Below are 21,840 nucleotides of genomic sequence, written 5' to 3'. Positions count from 1 at the left end.
ACGCTGCTGTCTCCCATGAGGAGGGAGTAGTTCTCCATCGAGGCTAAGGGCTGTACCGGTAGCTATGTGGTTCATCTCTCTCCTATGTACTTCAATACAATGATCTCATGAGCTGCCTTACATGATTGAGATTCATATGATGAGCTTTGTATCACTATTAATCTATGTGCTACTCTAGTGATGTTATTAAAGTACTCTATTCCTCCTCCATGATGTAATGTTGACAGTGTGTGCATCATGTAGTACTTGGCGTAGTTTATGATTGTAATCTCTTGTATATTATGGAGTTAACTATTACTATGATAGTATTGATGTGATCTATTCCTCCTTTCATAGTCTGTCGGTGACGGTGTGCATGCTATGTTAGTACTTGGTATAATTGCGTTGGTCTATCATGCACTCTAAGGTTATTTAAATATGAACATCGAATGTTGTGGAGCTTGTTAACTCCGGCATTGAGGTGCTCTTGTAGCCCTACACAATTAGTGGTGTTCATCATCCAACAAGAGAGTGTAGAGTGGTTTTATTATGTGATCAATGTTGAGAGTGTCCACTAGTGAAGGTATGATCCCTAGGCCTTGTCTCCGAATAGCAAAATCACACCACAAAGATTCCTATCTCCCATGTCAACTGCACGCCAGCAAGCATTTTCTGGCGCCGTTGTCACTGTTTGTTTACTGTTCCACTGCATGTTTACTCGCTGCCATATTTTATTCAGATTGCTATTACCACTCATACTCATCCATATTACTTGCATCTCACTATCTCTTCGCCGAACTAGTGCACCTATACATCTGACAAGTGTATTAGGTGTGTTGGAGACACAAGAGACTTCTTGCATTGTGATCGCAGGGTTGCTTGAGAGGGATATCTTTGACCTCTTCCTCCCTGAGTTCGATAAACCTTGGGTGATCCACTTAAGGGAAAACTTGCTGCTGTTCTACAAACCTCTGCTCTTGGAGGCCCAACACTGTCTACAGGAAAAGAAGTGTGAGTAGACATCAGCGCACCAAGGGAAGCAGCCAAGGATGAGACGGGCGAGGCTGATGAGGAACCCATCTAGGGTTTGTTGATTTCAGACAGCAGCAGAGGCAGAAGGCGACAGCGGCTGGTTGTAGTCTGAGAGGCGGCGGCAGCAGAGTATGTGACAGTGGCGGTTGTCTGTTTTATTGGATGTTGCGGCGGCGGTAGTGTCTGCGGCGGTTGTCTGTTTTTTTTGGGTGTTTGGTTTTGGGTTGTAGGTGCGGCGGCAGAAGAACTCTGCGGCAGCGATCGTCTGTTTTGGGGCGACAGCCAGGAGGCGGCGGCGGTGATCAGGCAGCGATGTCGAGGAAGAGCCGCTCTGATACCATATTAGCGACAATAAGTTTAGGGTTTAACGACGTACCCTCTAGGGCGTCGGTTCCGTGTTAATATAGGATGAAAGCCCATCAAGCATTGTACAGGGAGGAGACCTATACGTATTGGAGTACTACTCCATATATGGTATAGATGGACTAAAACAGATTCTATTGCAAATATGTTTAACAGTATGTAGGGGCGATTGCACAGGAGAAGTTGAGAGTTCTTCCTTTCAGGGTGAAAATCCAAGGTCTGGTCTTAATTGGTTATGCCTGGTAATGTTCTTGTTGAAGGCATTGTTTTGAGAGGGAGGACTTTCTTCAGGGTGAAAACCTAAGATCTATGATCAGGCGATGACAACGTTTATGCACTGTTTCCTTCTTGGAGGCATCGCTTATGGAGAAGCTGATCTTCTGGTGTTATCTTGGTGGTGTCCGTGTTGTTGTTTCAAGTTTTCGATCTCTGTAGCAGGACTTCTCTTTTCTATAATTCTTTTTTTTTTTGGCTATGTGCATCCTTTATGTCATTAGGGCATGATGTTGTTGCATAGGCTGGGTGTAATTGGTATCTCCGTGATATTAATATATGCTCTTTATTGAAAAAAATCCTCATATAAGTGTACATTGAGACATGTATTAATTCAAATATTATTAACTTTATCAACTCTCAAGAAAAAAGTAACAATATTTATGACACTAAATTAATATTGCTAGATTCATGTTCACATGTAGTAATAATATATTAATTTGACGTAATGTATGTTGGTGATTTTGAGTAAAAATTTGGTCAAATTTAAAATATTTGACTTCAAAAAAATGAAAACGTACACTTATTCAAAGATGGAAGTAGTAATTCTATATGTATATGCAGTTAACCTTGAAATTTTGAGCGCGCACATCTAGAAAGTCATATGTTCACAAACAGAGATAATATATGGTTTCTGTAACATAAAATCGATATCGATTTGTTATAAAAAAATCATGCTTATGATTTTGATGTTATATCACAAAATCATATATCTGATATTTTGAGACGGGAGGAGATCATGGAGATATCTGTTTAAAATAGCCGGCTATAAGATATAGCCGCGGCCTCCCAAAACAGCTATAACCCGGCTATAGCCTGGCTATAGCCGGCTATTTAAGGACTTTGACATCTTTTAGCGGGCTAATGCACTTAGCCGCATCATGCGGGAAAAGCTATAGCGGGCTATAGCCCAGCTATAGCCGGCTATTTGATCGAGCACACAACTAGCACTAAACCAAGCGAGATTCAGATATATATATGTGGAGTATATCGCGCTAAGTGGCGTCACTGCGCAAAGCGACTCACGCAGTCATGCTTGATCGATTAACTAAGTATTGAAGTAAAACTAACGGGGCGCGTTAACCGGGCAATTGGTCCGAGATTCCGTTGTTATTAGCTGCTTATTGACGTGGAACAAGAACATAGTTACCACTAAACCAGTCGAGATTGGGATATACATGGCGTCAAGCTCAAACCAACCGATCGAGATTCCCATATGCCAAGTTCAAGGGGATACCCACTTGATTAACAAACTGGGCGGCCCTGCAAAACGAAAGGCTCAGGCTATTTAGGTGTACGTAGTTAGACGCCATTGGTCCGAGATTCCGTTGTTAAACGTCTACCAGCTGATTCTACCAGCCCCGAGAAATCCGCCTAAGCCAATCATCGGCCGGCCGGAAATGTGGAGATTCCCGTAGAAAATGTGGAGATTCCACTAGCTCATCGACGATGGCGACGCCGATTAGACTAACTCTGGTGAGCGTTGCTGGGCGAGTGATGGATCTTTACGTGTGAGGGTGGTTCCGGGTGCAGAACTGCAGATAAAGATATGCCCTATTGGGAGCTTGTGGTCTCTTTCCTGTGGTCACGCATACATAGTTTTCTTCCTTGCCGTAGTTGCGCGGTAGTGGGAAAGCGTAGCAGAGAAAGAAAGCTGCGTTGGGATTAGATTTATTTATGGTGATGCCTTGTTAGTGCTTGTACTAATATGGTTTGGTTAAGCAAAATGCAATGGATTTATGTATGGCGATATACGCTGTTAGTTGAGCTGCTTGACACACAGGACTGAACTCAGTTTACTTGGTTGAAATGGATATGTTTCCTTTTCTAGTATTTTTTTTTTTTTGGTTTGCTTTGAAATGAATGAGTTACTCTGGTGCCTCTCCACAATAAAATTTATCTTCAATTGTTATTTTTCTTAACTATTGTGCAAAAAAAAGACCGGATAAATGAGTATTCCAGGCTTCTAGCAGAGACACGGATTCTGGATGGAAACCTCCGTAGAGCGAAATAGGAATACCCTCTAGTGCTGACATGTGTGGCTCATAGATCGTGTTCACTTTGTACTCTTCTCTCTCCATCAACCTTTCCCGGGGGCCTTCTCTCCTCCATTTTGCTTCCTCCCTCCAATATGTGCGCCTCCACAATATCCTTGTATATTCATACCCAATAACATATCGACCCTCTATGCCTTCATGCCATTCTTCTACTCTTTCGTCAGCAATGCCACGCCGTTCTTTTTCACGGTCGAAAAACATGGTTGCAATTTAGACGTGTACATGACTATATAAATTTTTGGTGGTATGGGTCGACGGTCAACCAATGCGGCCAACGGTGTAAAAAGGACTATGTCTGGTTCAATTAACCTAAACCCTAAAGGACATCGAAGGAGGGGGGCTTTTATCTCCCCCCCCCCCCCCCCTCTTCTTCCGCTATGGGTGGCTCGACATTTGACATCTACTGACATGTTATGCCCCATGCCGTTCTTAATTTTCATCAGACGTGTCAAGTGCTAGTTGTTGCATCCGCATACATATTGGCAATTCAGGCGGAGAAAAAAAAATAGAAGGGGTTAATGCTGAACCTCAACAATGGGTCAATGGTGTAAAACTGACTCTGGCCACAGTTGAATTAAGCTAAACCCTAACTCGTTGACAAGGTCTTTGGTGGGTGGCTCTATCTCCACATATCAATCTCCTTTGAACACCTCCGAGAAGAGAAAAGAATGATTAAATTACACTTTGGTTCGGGCACTATTACTTGTCTAGGGTTTTGCGACATGATGCGTAGAAAGAAATCGCGATGTGGAAAGGGGAATGAATTATCTCGCGGATGGAGTGGACATCCCCGTAGCCTAACTTGCTGGGTCTCGATCGCATACAAACATATAACAGACACCAGCCCACGCACTCTACAACATCTCACTGACGGGCGCTTAACCCAACTACATTGACGCCCGTCGGTAACTTCTCCTTCCGTCCACCATTAGGCTTGTCATAGTGGGGAGTAACTTATACTAGTAACATATGCCATGTTACTAGTCTAGGTTACTACATTCATAGTGACTAACTTATATGTGGTGTCATGCATTGTATTATTTATTATGTTGTAGACTCATCTTTTCTTGAGATGTGTGATGTTATGGTAACATAGCTAGTTACCACCTCACTCTCTTTCTTCATTTATTAGCATGTCATGTCACCAAAATGCCTTCAGATGTGTGATGTTACTAGCTATGTTACTCCCACTATGAGCAGTCTTAGCAGAGAGTTCGCTCTATGGCTAGCACGGCAACCCGTTGTAACAATCTCCGCTGATCGGCGAACAGATGTACTAGAAGATAGCTAATTAAGCTACTCGCTGAGTCCGACCACCTCATTTCTAGAACCCGTGGGCGGCACACAGATTTGCAGTTAATTATTACTTCTGTGGCGCACTTAGTACTTTGCTTAGAGCAAGTACAATAAGTCCTAGTCAGCTGGCTACAAGGATTAAAATACTAGTATATTTGTGTCTAGTTGGAGGAGAGAGAAGAGGAGAGAGAATGTAAGTGGGCTCTTATGCAAGAGCTAGCTCTAGCACGTGCTCCTAGATAAGTTGTGTGAATGAAAGGTGGGTCCTCCATTGAAAAAAGTAGTACATCTTTATAGCCAACTATTGTACTTGTTGGCTATGTGTTGGCTATAGATGACATTGCATCTTGCTTATAGCTAACAACCGGCTATACTATTGGAGTTGCTCTTATGGACAAGTTGCTAGTGCATTACTCCAAGGTAGTAGTTGATTCTTTGTAGTTTAGAATCAAGATCGATGACCCATCCAAACCCTATAGTTGATAACCATGGCCCAGAACAAGCTTCGGACATACAGTAGCTTGCTGTTTACCTGCAATTATATTCACATTATTTGATTCGCACAAACATTGCATTGCTTAATTAATCTGTCATTTGCGCGTCCAAACAGCACCAGCTAGTATATGTACTCCGGGAGGTTGGTGTACTATTAATATATTGGCAGCTTCCTTTTGTTAAACCAAAATAGTAAGAACAGTAGTGGAATCATGCCACTTGCGGATCTTTTAGTTCTATTTTTTGAAAAACATTTGTGGATCACGTATCATGTTCTAGCGTCCCATTGGATGTGTACCTGGAACTACGACCCCAGCTAGCACCTCCATCCCCACTAATTGAGTACCATATATTCTGGCATATTAACAAACCCTACCATTAATCATAATTCAGAGACGCACTAAACTAACCAGGAGGGGATTATTTTTCTGCAAGAATCATAAGATATGGAGAGAGTGAGAGATTTTCATTTATTTGTGATAGGAATTTAACCAAAACTTACTTTGTTAATGGTAAATATCTTTTCGCAAAAAATGACTTCCATATATCTTATTATTAAAGAATAGCCCACTAACATTCATCAAAAAATATTATGTCTCTAAGTGCCGGCTATCCAAATCGTATCATTCGGTCTTTCAACAATCCAATTGTTCACATCATCTCACAAACTTTCATGGTCATCCATTCCAATAGGTTCCATATTATATACACCACGTAGTATTACAAACATATTTGCCAACTGGTTCAATGGTGTGATTCTCAGGTTTGAGATAGATTTATTAGGTTCGGAGTGATTGCCATTATTTGACCGATTTTACTATGTAGAATTGATAAGGTTTTTTATACTAAAAATGTGTCTCTTATGCAGATTATTTATCGGTGCACAGCTACGTTGCGTTTGTGGTTGTCTCTATCGCATGTGTTGCATCACGGCCTTTTTATGGAGGTGTCTGCACGATTTGAGGATATAGCGAGGGATATTTTCTCAACACGGATGGCAGCGTGATTTGCGGATTGGCCCTCCATCACCTTAGACTCCTTTTTTCACTTCCTTTGTAGGGAAACTGTCGTGAACTTCAGTTTTTATGCTTGTAAATTGTCGATTGAAATGGTTATGTGCATCTCAGTTATGCATAGACTAAATATAATGCTTAATTTTAAGTAATAAAACACCCATTATATTTTTTTTAATATAGTCTATCTCTACATTCAAGCTATTCATAGTATCCATTTTTTCATACATCCAATTGTGCACCTCACCAAGTTTAGCCATCAAACACATAACCATTTTTACGTCGACTATATTTATCGCCTCAACTATTGTGACTAGGTGAATTATATCATTCTGTTTGCACAAATAGAGTTCTTAAGAGACTCTTGCCGCAACGACGTGTGGTATTCTTGTAATTTAGATATTTACATTGTCAAGGAGGTGTGTAGGACTACGACTGCAGGCATCTCTCTTCGTGCTTGTTCAAATCGTGCATGATATGACGAGGAAGAGGGGGATATTTGGAATCATAAAGGTGTGATATTAATTAACCATAAATTACTTTCTTAATATATAGCCTATCTGTTTGTAAACAAATGATGTTTTAGATATCGATAATTTAGCAAAATGTACATTTGAACAGTTCATTATCAAACATAGGTTTGTACAAAACTAAGAAAAAATATTTTATTAAAATTATGCTTATTTTCACCATGCTATTTTAAGTTACCTTAAGTAGTTATGTATATATTTTTATCAAATTTATGGAATTATGAATGCATGCTATCTAAGATTTCATCTATTTACGGATACACATAATAACTGGTACAAAATTGATGCCAATGGCCCCATATATATAATATTGTTTTGCTAACCAATGCTCATTGACCCAAAAGTCTTGTCAATAGTTTTTTCTACTTCGTTTTTCCTCAGTTGTGTCATTTAGCAAAAGAGGGCTGCAAGAATAAATTGTGTAATACATGGATAGGTGTTCCTCCAGTGTTGATTGTGAACTTATTGGCTTTTGATTGTGCCGGTGTTCAATAAAATTGCAGCCACTTGATCTAAAAAAAGTTGTGTTTTTCTACTCAATTTTATCTTTTAGTACTTCGTTCATCTTTCAACTGTGTTTTCCTTTTTAACTGTGTCCTTTAAACTATGTTTTATTCTCAACAACGTTCTTTTCATCTATATTTTTCTTCTCAATGGCATCTTTTCAATCGTGTTTTATTTCTAAATTGTATTTTTTTCAAGTGTATCATTTATTTATTTTTTGAAAAAATTCACCAATTTACTGATAATCATCCATAATATAGTACAACAAACTAAAAAGTAATAAAATTACAAATGTGCCATTAGACCGCCTAGCAACGACTATGGACACTAGTGTGAACTAAAAGCGCACCGTCGTCCTCGTCTCTCCATCACCGGCGTTGGGAAAAGCTTGTCCTCCTAGATCTCTTTGTAGTAAACATTCGAGGAGTCGTCGTGCTAAATCTACAAAGGATCATCGCACATGAGAAGCAACTATTTCCAAAGATGAGATCCGTGGATCGGAAGAGTCTGACCTGAAACCACACCAACGAACATGATGGTTTTACGGTGGCCTCACTATGCTTAAGGCGGGCATGGTCTTCTATGAACTTGACTACAAGCATAGATAGACAAAGGGAACTCATAAATTAAAGCACACACACAAGGACTTTCTGTATCATTTCAACTACGCTATTCCTTCTTATTTGGGAAAAGTGTGAGAGAGCACGTGCGCTCTGCGCACCCTCACATTTTTTGACTTTCTCTTTTTTATATCTCTCAAATTATGTAATATTTTGGTTTGAATTTTTTTAAGTCACAAAAAAATAACAAATGGAATGGGAAAAAAATAGTTTTGAAATTTTTTGTGCAATTTCAAATTATTTAAAATTCAAAATAAAATTTTGATATATATACACAATGAAATAAAAAATCCAAAATATTTTTCCCACATTCCAATTGTTATGTTTAAGTGATTCGCAATTTTTTTTGTTCAAACAATGTGTGGTGTGAGAGATACAAAAATAAGAAATTGTTTGGGAGAGCAACAAAAAGAATTCGCACGAATCTTGATGCAGTATACACGGTATGGACACGGGTGCCTATTGCATTTGCATTTCTTTTCTTTTCATCTATGTTTTTCTTCTCAACTGAACTCTCTGTCTCTCAGCTGCAGAACAAGCTCCACTGAGCCTGGAGATTTTATTCAGGTGTAATCATATCTCCATAGTCGATGTGGGGCTAAAATCCCATGTCATCTGTTTAGGCGCATAGTTGATAGAGATGTAGTTGAGAGCTATGCAGTTCAGAGCAGTTAACAAGAAAAAAGTTGAAAGTTGAGAGCAGTGCAGTTGATAGGTTTTACCTCCGAGTTGTGCGGTTGACAAAGATGCAGTTGAGCAGCAGGGCACACTTGAGGATATAGTTCAACTGCATCTTCTCAATAGCACGAATTTACTCTTGAAAGTGTTCACTACTACTAGTTGAAAAATCAGTTAAGCGTTTAACTCAAATTTGCTGCCATAGGATACACACACTAATTGAACAAAATGCTTCAGTGGCCCTCCTCCCCTAATACTCAAACACATCAAGGGCTAAGATCACTTCATATCCCTTTATATGTTCATTACGAAGAGTATGGAGCGATCTCAGCCTTTGATATGTTTGAATTTGGGAAAATGAGGTGTATTGAAGCAAAAGTGAACAGAAAGTCCATCGTTTTGATGTGAATGGATTAGTCACGATATTGTATGGAGACAGCGGCCGCTTGACCGGGAACAAGAACAACACAATTAGCAATAAACCAACCGAGATTCGGATACATATGGCGTCAAGATCAAAGCAACCAAGATTCGGATATGGAGTAACTGTGCCAAGTTCGGCCACGGACTCGAATGCGATGCACACTTGATTAACTTCCTTTAGAGGAGCACACTTGATTAACTAACGCATAACGAATGGCGCTGGGTAATTCAGTGTACGTAGTTGCGCGCCATTGGTTCCCTTTTATTTGCAAAGTACGCCGTTAACGTCTAATCGACGAATTGTATAAGCTCCGGGCGAGCTCACGAAGAAGATGTATATCATCAGCCGCTTTATCGGGAGAAAGAACCCAACACGCATGACTAGCACTAAACTAACCGAAATTTGGGTAAGTACGGCGCCGAACTTACACCAACCAGATTCAGATACGGTGAAGACGAGATTAAGTAGCAAAGTGGCTCCGGCAAACGAGTGGGCGAGCCATTCGGGCGTACGTAGTCATCCGCCATTGGCGCGACAGCTCCGTTGTTGAACAGTCTACCGGCTGATTCTCCCGGCCCCGAGAGATCAGGGAAATGTGGAGATTCCATTCGAAAACACGGAGATTCTACCGTCTTGTCCGCCAACGATGGTGACGCTGGGCGAGTGATGTATCTTTACGTGTGTGGAAGTGGTTATGGATGGAGATCTTGTGGTCTATTTCCTGCAGTTTTCTTTTCATGTAGTTGCGCGGTAGTGGGAAAGCTAAAAGAGTAACAAAGCTGCATTGGGATTAGATTTATGCTCATGCGGTACTTGGCGGCCTATCTATACTTCTTATAAAGCAAAACTCCACTAACTGCAATTAATGTTAGTCTATCTCTACATGCAAGCCATCCACATCATCTATTCCATTAAATATCCATGTCATCCCCACTAACATTCATTATTGATGTATCCTTGCATGCAAGTTATCTATATCACCATTTTTTTTATTAAAATGTCCGCATAGCTAATTTATAGCCATCAAATATAAAAATAATGTGAATTAAATTTAGCATCTCAACTATTTTGGCCAATTGAATATTGCATACTTCTACAGACAATTTATATTACATATGTATTATATCATTTTATTTAGAAAATATTTTTTTAGAAGATTCCCGCTGCAACGCGTGGGGTATCCTTCTAGTTAATAGAATATAAGATGTCTAGTGATGGAAGATACTGCTTGTTTTTTTGATGGTTAATTTTTGTATCGACCTTTGCTGGTCCATGAGATGTAATTTACGAATATTTTTTGCTTGTTCTAACAAAAAGTTGTGTGCACGAGAACCAACCTGAGATTGGGTCGTTAGGAGAGTGGTTGTACCCCCAGCCCAATAGAGTTCAAACCCTATGTTTAATATTTGTGTATCTCATAAAAGCGGAATATTCATTCAGTGGGAGGCGATGTTTCCGTCGACAGCGAGGCACATGTGGTGACTTCATCAATTTTAAGATCCTATCCGTCGGCTCAGTCTTTCGGAGGTGCTCATATAGGTAGGGTGTGCATGTGTGCGTTCATAAGGATGGGTGTATGCGCGTGTATGTGAGCATCTATGTTTGTACTGTTTTTCTTAAAAAAAAAGTGTGTGCACCTATCGATGCGGAGGCCCGAGCAACCCTATATCAACAAAAAAAAGAACTGGTTTGGTTTAGTTATAAGCCGCACTAGGATGGATTTGTATATACTGTGATACGTTGTTGGTTGGCTATGTGCCCGTCTGACCCATGGGACTGAGTTCAGTTCAATTCAGTTGGTTGAAAAAGGGCATTTGCCGTTTTTAGTAGTGTTTTTGTTTTATTTCTTAGTTAGTGCGGACAACAATATTTATCTTATGTTGTTATTTTTTTTGGATAGTTGAACTATTGCAGAAAAATATACCAAGAGATAAATGAATGTTCTCGTAGAGACGCGGTTTCCAAATGGAAACTACACATAGTGTCCCGGCTTGTAGAGCGACTTAGGAATGGTCTACCTGTGCCGCACATACACCTCTTTCACTCCCTACTCTTTTTTTCACCATCAACCTCGCTCCGGGGCATTCTCTCCTCTATGTGACTCTCCTTCCTCCTCCGCGTGCACCTCCGCGACATTCTAACCCTTCTACATCCAATTACATGTCGCCTATATTTGTCGTTGTGTCTCTTCATTTTCATCGGAGATGCCACATCATTGTTGTCATACTCGGTGATAGATGGTGACATTTCAGGCTTGACTATATATTGGCAGAAGTCTGTCAATGTGTCCAATGGTGTAAAAAGACTCTCACCACTAGGCTTAAACTACACCCTAACTTATCGACAAGTTCTTGGGCAGCTCTATCAACAATTCAATATACACGTACATATGGATGCCCCCTCTGGCAACACCTCACAGCTTACCTCGTTGATGACACTTCCAAGTATGCATGGGAGGCCATCTTGTGTTGACACATGTCACTCATACATCTCATTCGTTTTCTAATCTTTCCTTCTCCATCCAACTTACTCCTGAGTCTTCTCTTCTCCATCTCGCTTCCTTCCTCTACCATGTGTACCTTACGGACATTCTTGGTCTACCTCATCAAGTGGAACATTGTGTCTATCTGTCATCATGTGATTAGTCTTCTTCCATTTCATCGCCAAGGCCACACTGCAATTGTTGCACTTGCCGACAGCCCATAGGCGGAGGGAGATCAGTACATGGGTGTACAAATATACACCATACACATGTTTCTAGTTCACATATAGAGCAATAAACTTCAAGAAAATTAGGAGACGTATCATTAAAACTATGACTTTTAGTATGCTCTCTACACCCATTATTCGTACGCTGACTCCGCCAACATCACCAAGGCATTCATTGTTGTAAAAATGACTCCAATCGGTTGAATTAACCAACACCCTAACTCGCCAACAAGGTATCGATGGTTCTATCTCCACGCACGTCTCGAGATGCCTCTGTGCTCTAGAGAATCTTCACATTTTGACACGCCGATGAACTTTAACAAGAGAAAGAGGGAGGCAGGCACCGCAAGAAGGAAGACACTTCCCCTGTTTGTGATATCACAAATTCGCGGCACGTGGCCTGCACGGAGCACCATTCGCTACCTATAATAACCTTTTTTAAAAATATAATTAAGCTACATTGGATAAGATTTTTTGTAAATTACCCAATTGCATATGCATTGGGTAACTTCTTTTTAGTTGTGCATAGGGTTAACCATGATTAGTATTTCTCTTTGTGGAAGCTCTCATCATCATCTTTATTTAAGAGCCAGATAACTCCAATCTATTGCAGGCCAACACACATGGGCCTATTTTTGGGCCAGCCGATTCTGCAAAGCTCGGCTGATTACCCAAAAAAGTTGTTCTTCTCCGGTCTATCATTGTCCAATTATGGATGTCATGTTAACAAATATTTGTGTCATCTCATCGTGGCATCGTGATTGTTTGGTACTCACTAGATCGATCGTGCGCCTCAAATTTGGATAACTCAAGCTAGCGGGGTTCTTATTAAAACAATATGCCCACTAGAAAAACAAACTTGGTTAATAATAATTCATCTATCCATTTCAACTTATTCTTGATATGGTTTATTAATCAAGTTGAATGCTTTTTACAATAATAATGAAGTATCAGTAGAAATAGGCTCTTGTACAAATTATTACATGAATGGCAGACGACAATGCGCGTAACGTGGGGTACTATATAGAATCATATGTCCTCTTTCCAAAATAGGCTCAGTATGCTAAAGATACTTTCAGCATCGGGTAATTAATCCTTGCCGATAAGAGGGGAGAATGCTTCCACTATCGAAGCAGATTGGATTTTGCTCGCGCCATATTGACTCATCTTTACATGCTCGGCTTCGCGCTGAGACGGCCGGCCAGCTTCTGTCCCAGAGACCTGTCAGCCTGCACGCGTCGATCACACAAGAAGCAGTTCAGTTTCTTCAGAGAACATGCAAGTTTCGTCAGAGAATATGCATATTTTTCGATAAAATGTGTATTTGAGAATGATGAATTACCTGAGACCAGTAGGAGAGCCAGATGGCCTTGATCTCGTGGGTGAGGCGAGGGTCAGAGAGCGCATCGACCCATCTGTTGATGAATCGCTCTTGCCTGCACATATTCATATAACATGGATATTCAGTTAAACCAAATTAACGACAGCTCGATCGATACAGTTGCTTGCTACATATGCTATTGGTAGTGTACGCACCTTGCTGGGTCCATGGAGCGGTACCTCTCCCCCGGCTGCTTGAAGTTGTTCTCCTTCTCGATCACCATCTGCAATAGTGTCACACGTACATGTAAGAACAGGAAGTGGAGCCAACGGATGATCAGTAGGATATACGGAGTATACATTACCTTCTCGCGGCGGCCGTTGAGTGTGCGCGACGGGATGGGGTACCTGGGCGCGTGCTTGGCGGGGTCGAACCTGGAAGGGAAGTAGTCGACCTCCTCGTCGCGGTGCATGAAGTTCATGAGCCCGTCGTAGTGATTGTTGTGATGGGAGCACTTGGGCGCATTGGCCGGGAGCAGCAGGTAGTTTGGTCCGAGGCGGTGGCGCTGCGTGTCGGAGTAGGAGAAGATCCTGGTCTGCAGCAGCTTGTCGTCGGAGTAGTACACCCCAGGGACGATGATGCCCGGGCAGAAGGCCAGCTGCTCGTTCTCGGAGAAGAAGTTGTCGATGTTGCGGTTGAGCACCAGCCGCCCCACGGGCTGCAGCGGCACCACGTCCTCGGGCCACGTCTTGGTCACGTCTAGCGGGTCGAAGTCGAACCTGTCCTCATGGTCCGGGTCGATGGTCTGGATGTAGAACGTCCACTCCGGGTAGTTGCCGGCGGCGATGGCGTCGGTGAGGTCCTTGGTGGCGTGGCTGTGGTTGGTGCCGCCGACGGTGACCGCCTCGTCCTCGAGCAGGGACTTGACGCCGCAGGTGGGCTTCCAGTGGAACTTGACGTAGTGCGCCTTGCCGGCGCGGTTGACGAGCGTGTAGGTGTTGACGCCGGAGCCGTCCATGTGGCGGTAGTCGGCGGGGATGCCGATGTCGTCGAAGAGGAAGGTGAACATGTGGAGCGACTCCGGGTGGTGCGAGAAGAAGTCCAGCACGCGCCAGTTCTCCTGGATGTGGGTCTTGGGGTTGGGCTTGAGCGCGTGCACCATGTCCGGGAACTTCATGCCGTCGCGGATGAAGAAGACCGGGAAGTTGTTGCCGACCAGGTCCCAGTTGCCCTCCCGGGTGTAGAACTTGATGGCGAACCCGCGAGGGTCGCGGAGGGTCTCGGGGGAGCCGCGCTCGTGGATGACGGTGGAGAAGCGGACGATGACGGGGGTCTGGACGCCAGGGGCGCGGAGGAAGTCGGCGCAGGTCAGGTGGGAGATGTCGTGGGTCACCTCGAAGAAGCCCTTGGCGCTGGCGCCGCGCGCGTGCACCACACGCTCCGGGATGCGCTCGCGGTCGAAGTCGGCGATCTTCTCCACCAGGTGGTAGTCCTCAAGCAGGATCGGGCCTGATTCATCAGTACACAGGCATCATCGTCGGTCAGCGTTAACCCAAGGACACTGGGTGATGTGAGACGGGTTTGTTTGTTTTGTTCTGAAGAGCTGTTCATCGATCTTACACATCTACGACTAGCACATCAAGAAAATTAGACTATTTAGTTTCGCCATGTGCCAAGGCCCTGTTGGACTGACGAACACAGAACTCTTCAATTCAGCTTACTGCCAACATCAGTATGAACTATGAACCAGTTTTGTGTTGGATGAGTTACGAGGGTGCTCTGTCAAACTGAGCTTCAGGATCCTTTTGGTAGATTATAGTGGTCAATTCGAACAAAAAAATATGCATGCACTCGGCATGGCACCTGAAGCAACGGTAGTATTCCTGAGATCTCACAACCAAGAACCTAGCTACTTTACGCATACGGACCAGGAGATGGTAACTGGGCTTCAGTTTTAATGGGGTCGATGGTTAAATGTGTGAGTTGGGCTAGTTAATTTCAAATTTTCTGCAGTAGTCAGTTAGGCTAGCTAATTTCAAATTTTCCGACACACGGTAAGATTGAGTTACACTCAGCTTCATAAAGCTTTTGGTTCAGTAATCTAGCTAAATTCCCCTTTGACAAGCTGCATCCCCGGCCTAGCGTGCAAGCAATCAGTGCTTAATTTGAGTTATTTCTCTGGTATCGGCCTATCAGCGCAAGCAATCAGTGCTTAATTTGAACAGAGACATGCATGCTGTGAGTTAGGCTACTTAACTTCAGGTTTTTAACAGAGAAAAATTCAGTTAGGCTCAGCTTGATATATGTAGCTGAATTCCCATTGATAATTTGCGTCCTCATGCCAGGTAGTAACTACGTAATTGAGTTGTTTCTCTGCCAAAATATCAGCTCAAAATAACTCGAGAAGAAGGACTTTAGTTATGCTATCAAAGTACTTGATGAAAGCTAGAACCAAACCAGCAAAGCTGCACCATGAGACCATGAGCAGCCTTGAGTGTTTGCTAACCACGGTTGCCTCAGTCGCGCGGCTGGAATCCGACGGCACAATTAAGATATAAGCAAACTGTGCTACAGGTGATGAAAGGGTAAGAAAGGATACCTCGGGAGCCGACAGTGAGGGAGTTGTCGTTGTTCCAGACGGGCGCGCCGGAGTTGGTGCTCCACTGCGGGCCGTTGAAGGAGCTCGACGGGCGGTACTGCAGCAGAAGCCATCAAAACCAAGAACCAGCAGGAGATGAGAGCTCTAACCGGCAACCAGAGCAGCAGAGAGAGCATGCGTACCTTGTAGGGGTCCATGGCGCCTAACGATGGACGACGGCCGGCGGTGCGCGAGAGGCAGCAGGGTCACGGTTACGCGAGGCTCGCCGCGCGGCAAGGCTACTTGTAGCGGGAACGAGAGGGCGAGGGAGGTTTGTCGCGTGCCGGGAGCCGGGACGCTTCTGGGGCCTCCTTTCCGATGGGCCTCTCTGCTACGTGTGCGCGCTCCTGCGCCATGCTCCGCCCCTCCCACCGGATATGAGCCGCGCGCGCCTCCACCACACGCTGCCCCCGGCGATCGCCGTCCAGAGAAAAATGGCAATTACGAAATCCGGTTCCCGCCTTGGTTCACGAGATAAACGTAGGCAGAAAAACGGAACTGGGTGTGAACGCGGCGGGGGATGGGGATTTTGGCCGGGGGACAGCAGATGCCGTTCACATTTGCTGCGACCATTGCGCGGCGGAGGAGACGTCGATCGTGCCGTCCTGACCGAATGGCGCTAGCGAACACAGGGTTTTTCGACGGCTCTACGGAGGATTTTTCATCTGAATACGTGCTCTGAATTGCACCGTTTCTTGTTTCAATGGCATGCACACTTTCACCGTGGCAGCCTTGTTGACGGAAAAAAAAAAATGCAGGACAAGCAACCACAATGCAGACCCGAAAAAGCATCCTCGCGTCAGGTCAGTGGATCCCTACATGCCTGCTCACTCCAGCAGCCTAGGCTCCAGTGCTTATAACATGAAACAAAACTACAAGGAATCTCTACCTTATGACCATTGTGTAAAGCCTCCGCAGAACAATGGCCTTTTCTTTTTTCTTTTTTTTGCGAGGGAATGGCCTTTTCAATTCCATGATCCCACCTACACAAGAATCAAACATGCAGCAGCATACCGATGGTAATAAAATCACGACAGAGAGGCAACGACCATGTACACTTCAACAACAGTTTAAGACCCCACGATCCAATATGTATGTACACCGACCCAAGGTACCAATATACCAACCACGACATGTACGCCAACGATATCCAGTAGAGACTGGTTTATTCATCTTACGGACACATAGAATCTAGACGGGTGCTGCCTTTCGGTCTGACCAGGTATATAAGAACCAATGAAACCTCGCAATGCCAACTACTACAGGTAACAACACGCAACAGCTTTTCATCAGCACGGTCTATTGCCCGAAATTCTGAAGGAGTCGCTCCACTGCGGCATTGACGTCCCCATAGGTAGCCGTCAGCGCTCGGATGTTCTCCTGGGTGTCGAAGAACCCCATCTCTTGGAGCTGAGCTAGTTGCGTCGCGAAGCGCTCTTCAGGTGGCACTGTGAATTCAGAAGGTTCAACCAATAAGCAAGGTCCATGAAGAACACCCAGTCACACTATGACACATCATTTCTTCTTAACACATCAAACTAAGAAATAGATACTCACGGGCAGCAGTAACATGATCGAGAGCACCAAGATGACCGCCAGCACCAAGCCCATTGAACATGCTCATCAAGCTGTTGAGGTTAACGTTGCCTAAGCATTCAAGTGATTTTTTTTCCATGAATCAGCATTAGGAAGAAAAACTGCAGGTTTAGTTTGCTGCAAGTTTGCATGGGTAAGATAAAAATTGCATCGACCTCGCATCTCAAGGATATTAAAAAAAAGCAGTACATAGCCAACTAATCAGGAAACAACAAAAACTATTTCTTAGTAGAGTTAGCTGTTCACCCAAAGGGTGTTAATTGGTTTGTCTTTTTCAGTTTATATAACCAAAGTACAGATCTCAAAAGAGGGTGCTCCAACGTTTTTAATTTTCGTACAAAAACTATGGAGAGCAATATTCAGAAGTGATCTTAGAATTACCAAAAGAATCTAAAGCAACAGCCACCGAAAATAAAACTGCAAGAAGCTGATGAACGAATGCATACATGAATGCTAGGAAAGATCATTCAAGTGATGACTAAGTAGAGCAAATTACCTGGATTAGTGCCCGCTTGGGTCCGCTCCCTGAATCAAATGAAGAATAGATTCAACAAACAGTGCATAGAGCAAGGCTCACCATATTATGATACAGGAAGAGGGATAAGATACTCACTGGCCAGCTTGTTGTTGACCAAGTTGCGAAGTCAGCGCCTGCTGGAATGAAATTAATTGCTACATGAAAGGAGGCAATTTAGTCAATCATATAACCACATGAACTGCATGCAACTATAGCAGAAAAGTTAATCCCACCTGCAATGTTTCGGGAGATGTTAACTGGCGAAGAAATTCAGGATTCTGAAACATTTCCCTCATCTGGGTATTTGATTCCATCATGTTACGTACATTTGGGTTCATGTTGAGCAACTACGTGGAACAAAATATCAGCAAGGGGTCAAAACATTATATGATCAGGACAAGATGTTTTACATCCTAATCAACTACTCACAATATAAATAGTTGAAACAGTGTACCTGATTCATGGACTGAGGATTAGACATAATGTTTTGCATCATTTGCATCATGGTAGGGTTTTGCAAAACCTGGTTCAAGAAGGATGCATCAGAGCCACCACCCAGCATACTTCCCAAATCTGCAGAACCCAATCCTCCTAGGCCACCACTTGTTGCACTCCTTGCAGCAGGAGTAGGCCTTGCTGCTCCTTGTGCAGCGCCAGCTGTAGATTTAGTTCTTAGATAGCAGAACAGGACAGAAATAAATGCATATGCGAACAACAAAAATGTGGGAGTTCCCAAACCTACCATTTGCACTCCAGGGATTTGGGAGAGGATTAGTATTTGGAACAGGGGCAGTAGTTGATGCATCTCCAGCTGGATCTCTTGCTTGGTTAGTCCCTTGGTTTCCGAGAAGAGCAGCAAATGGGTTCGCATTTCTATCACCTTCCCCAGCCATTGTTGTTGCATTCAGGAATGGCTCCTGAACATTTTCATACATGCGACGGAGCATATTAAACCCTTCTGGGGAAGATTCAATGTTGCTCATGGCTCTGTCTGTGTTCCGCATCATCTCCCTCATAAGTTCAGGATTCCTAGCTGCTTCAACAGTTTGGCGGAGAATGCTTGGATCATTTAGGACATGCGCCAGATCCGGATTACGGTCAACAAGCTCACGCATTTGAGGATTGTTCATAATTAAATCACGTATTAGATCAGGGCTATTAATTAGATTCTGCATGGCTGGCATATTCAGTATGTCCCTCATTAAGTTGGGATCCTGAGTTAACTGCTGCTGCATCTGCTCTAATCCTGGAAGGCCAGAGCCAGCTAAACCCAAACCTCCGCTGCCAGCAGATCCAGTAGTGCCAAGACCTTGCAACAAGCCTCCAAAACCAGCTGGTGGGGTATTTGCAGTGGTTGAAGTCCCATGGTTGGCTGCAGCTGGTGCAGGTGATGTTGCTGGCGGTGCAGCGCCACGCACCATATGGATGGTGTGGTCTGTCTCCACACCTTCAAAAGGGAAAAAAAAGGCATGAGGATAAGAATGAATTTGAAAAACTAAAAAAATGTGCTTCCATGTATCAACCATTCAAGGGTAGCTTTATACAAATCCTAAAGCACAAGGAGTATGTTACTAGAATTCGACTCTTCATTTGTGTATCAAAATTTGTGTATACCTATTGGAACACCAGGCTCCTTAGTAAATTTTCCTAGAATCAAGCAACAGATTGCCAACCGAAACACCAATAAGAAGCCAATCTTAATCAACCACAAAAGACATTTAGGTATCCGAACTTAGTGCGTTTTGAAAGTGGTAACTTTAACTGACCAGGATCTTCGGTACTTGTATTCACACGGTAAAACAAGTAGATATAATTTGGCATGGCTATGGTAGCATTGTTCACTGATAACTGATGAAGCAAAGCTCAAGGGCAAGAACAGAACACTAAATTATTTCCCTTAAGTTTGGCACATACTGATAGTCAATATAGTACTGAAGATACCACTCATTTAGCATGATAGTTAATGGCAATTGGAAGGAACTTCGAAATTATATTTCTTATTTCCACAGACAGATTAAGCAATGTTAAGGTAGCACTGTATTTGCAATTCTACTCATACTTTTCAAAAGAAACAAGCTACACTATTGTTGATATTGTGACTTAAATCCAGATTGCGAATTACTCAAAACTTTGCAAGTACCAAACATGAACTGATTACTGATAGTTAGAGAAAACCCTTTTCGTGAAGATCAAAACTATGTGCACAGGAAGATATCTATAGCACTCACGCAGATCTGATAAAGATAAATTAAGGGTGCAGATTAAAATAGGCTAGGATGCTACGTTGACATGAATTCCTCGAAATTCGTGAAGTGTTAAAAACTTTGCAATAGCTTGACATAGGAACTTTCTATTTCAGGAGAGCGCCACGTGGATAATATCCGATGCAATAAAACATGGTCCATTTCGTTATCAAAACACGACAAGACTTAATGCCATAGCAGGAATAAATAATAGCATAACGACATACCAGGTGTACGATAACACGTTACACGTGGGCGGCAACGGTTCGTAACACGTAGGCCCTAATAACAAGCGCTCGAAACCAAACAAAATAAAGCTATGCGCGGGAAACCCAAAAGCAGTGATGAAACAAGCCTTCCTATTGGCTGATCAGTGACCACTAAGATGCCGTTATATGCTGCAATTCAGGAAAATATATGCGGATTCCGACATGGCTACTAGCAGTATACCATCCTATATACATGTATCACCGCCTAGAACTTTTGCATGGCTCCATGATACCCAGAACTACATTGACGCCGATGCATCAGCGCTGCGTTCATTTCCCTTCAACAGCATATATTACCTAAGCTGTGCACTGTCACTCGACGCCATCAGCTATGTAGCTTATTTTTGCGGGACTTCGGCTAGGCCTCTGCATCAAAGCCATCAACCAAGGAGGCAAGGATCACAAATCATATACGAGATCATACATACACGTCATAAAGGGGGCTAAGCTGCATCTCGTCCACCTCCTGGCAGGCATTGCATCGAACACGCAAGTACCACCTAGGCAAGGCATACCAGCGCCCCCACGCGCAGCGAACCTAACTAACTAACCACATCAGTAGCCGCGCCATATTTTAGACCAAATCGCACCGACGCATAAGCTTGCAGTACCAGCGAAGAGGAAGGAGGGAGGAGGAAGCGCACGCACCGTAGCTGGCTAGGGTTTGGTCGTCCTTCAAGATCCGGCCCTTGTAGATCAGGCGCTGCTGCGGCGCCGGCACGTCGCAGCTCTCGGCGACGACCGCCTTGAAGGCGCCGACGGTGGCGCCCAGGTCGGCCCGCACGGCGAACTTGTTCCCGCTGGTGCCCCGGATGTGCAGCGTCGCCGCCGCGGCGGCCGCCCCCGCGCCCTCGCCCTCGCCCCCGCCGCCCATCGCCTCCCCGCCCAAGCCCTAGGTCCGATCCGGCCCGATTCGGCTTCGCTCGAGTGTGTGTGTGTGTGATGTGAGTTTAGTCCGTTCCCCTTTTTTCTCTCGGGCTCTCGGCTTTGTACTTGTACGGGACTTGGTTTGAGGAGGAAGAAGGTGAGCGCTGCTGGGCAGGCGGAGGATCCGACGGCGGAGAGTGGCCGTGGCGCGGGGATGGACGGCTGTGGTTCGTTTGCGTGGTGTGGGGTCCACGGCGCGGGGTAGGTAGGCCCCGCGTGGAACGCGCTGTCAGGGCCGGTGCCGATAGAATAGAAGAAGGTTCTGGTGTCTAATGTAATGTCGCCACCGGGATACGTACTACTGTAGAATACGTATTGCGTTGTCGACCATGCTGTGTTTTCCACTTTTCCTATAC

General features: G+C 43.9%; 2 protein-coding genes across 2 annotated transcripts; both read right to left on the bottom strand.

Moving 5' to 3' along the window:
- Positions 1 to 12,836: 12,836 nt before the first annotated feature.
- Positions 12,837 to 16,245, bottom strand: LOC127297202 (catalase-1). Its single transcript, XM_051327499.2, has 6 exons — positions 16,076 to 16,245; positions 15,894 to 15,990; positions 13,659 to 14,803; positions 13,510 to 13,577; positions 13,316 to 13,409; positions 12,837 to 13,202 (listed from the first exon to the last, which is right to left on the bottom strand). Exons 1-6 carry the CDS (start codon positions 16,088 to 16,090, stop codon positions 13,143 to 13,145), a joined length of 1,479 nt encoding a protein of 492 aa, XP_051183459.1. The 5' UTR covers positions 16,091 to 16,245; the 3' UTR covers positions 12,837 to 13,142.
- Positions 16,246 to 16,985: 740 nt separating this feature from the next.
- On the bottom strand, positions 16,986 to 21,480 carry LOC127297201 (ubiquitin domain-containing protein DSK2a). Its single transcript, XM_051327498.2, has 8 exons — positions 21,206 to 21,480; positions 18,788 to 19,492; positions 18,500 to 18,702; positions 18,279 to 18,392; positions 18,142 to 18,200; positions 18,025 to 18,053; positions 17,490 to 17,579; positions 16,986 to 17,380 (listed from the first exon to the last, which is right to left on the bottom strand). Exons 1-8 carry the CDS (start codon positions 21,429 to 21,431, stop codon positions 17,232 to 17,234), a joined length of 1,575 nt encoding a protein of 524 aa, XP_051183458.1. The 5' UTR covers positions 21,432 to 21,480; the 3' UTR covers positions 16,986 to 17,231.
- Positions 21,481 to 21,840: the final 360 nt, after the last annotated feature.

Source organism: Lolium perenne, chromosome 4, assembly GCF_019359855.2.
Source record: "Lolium perenne isolate Kyuss_39 chromosome 4, Kyuss_2.0, whole genome shotgun sequence".
Lineage (NCBI taxonomy): Eukaryota > Viridiplantae > Streptophyta > Magnoliopsida > Poales > Poaceae > Lolium > Lolium perenne.
This window is presented reverse-complemented; position numbering and strand designations above follow the sequence as displayed.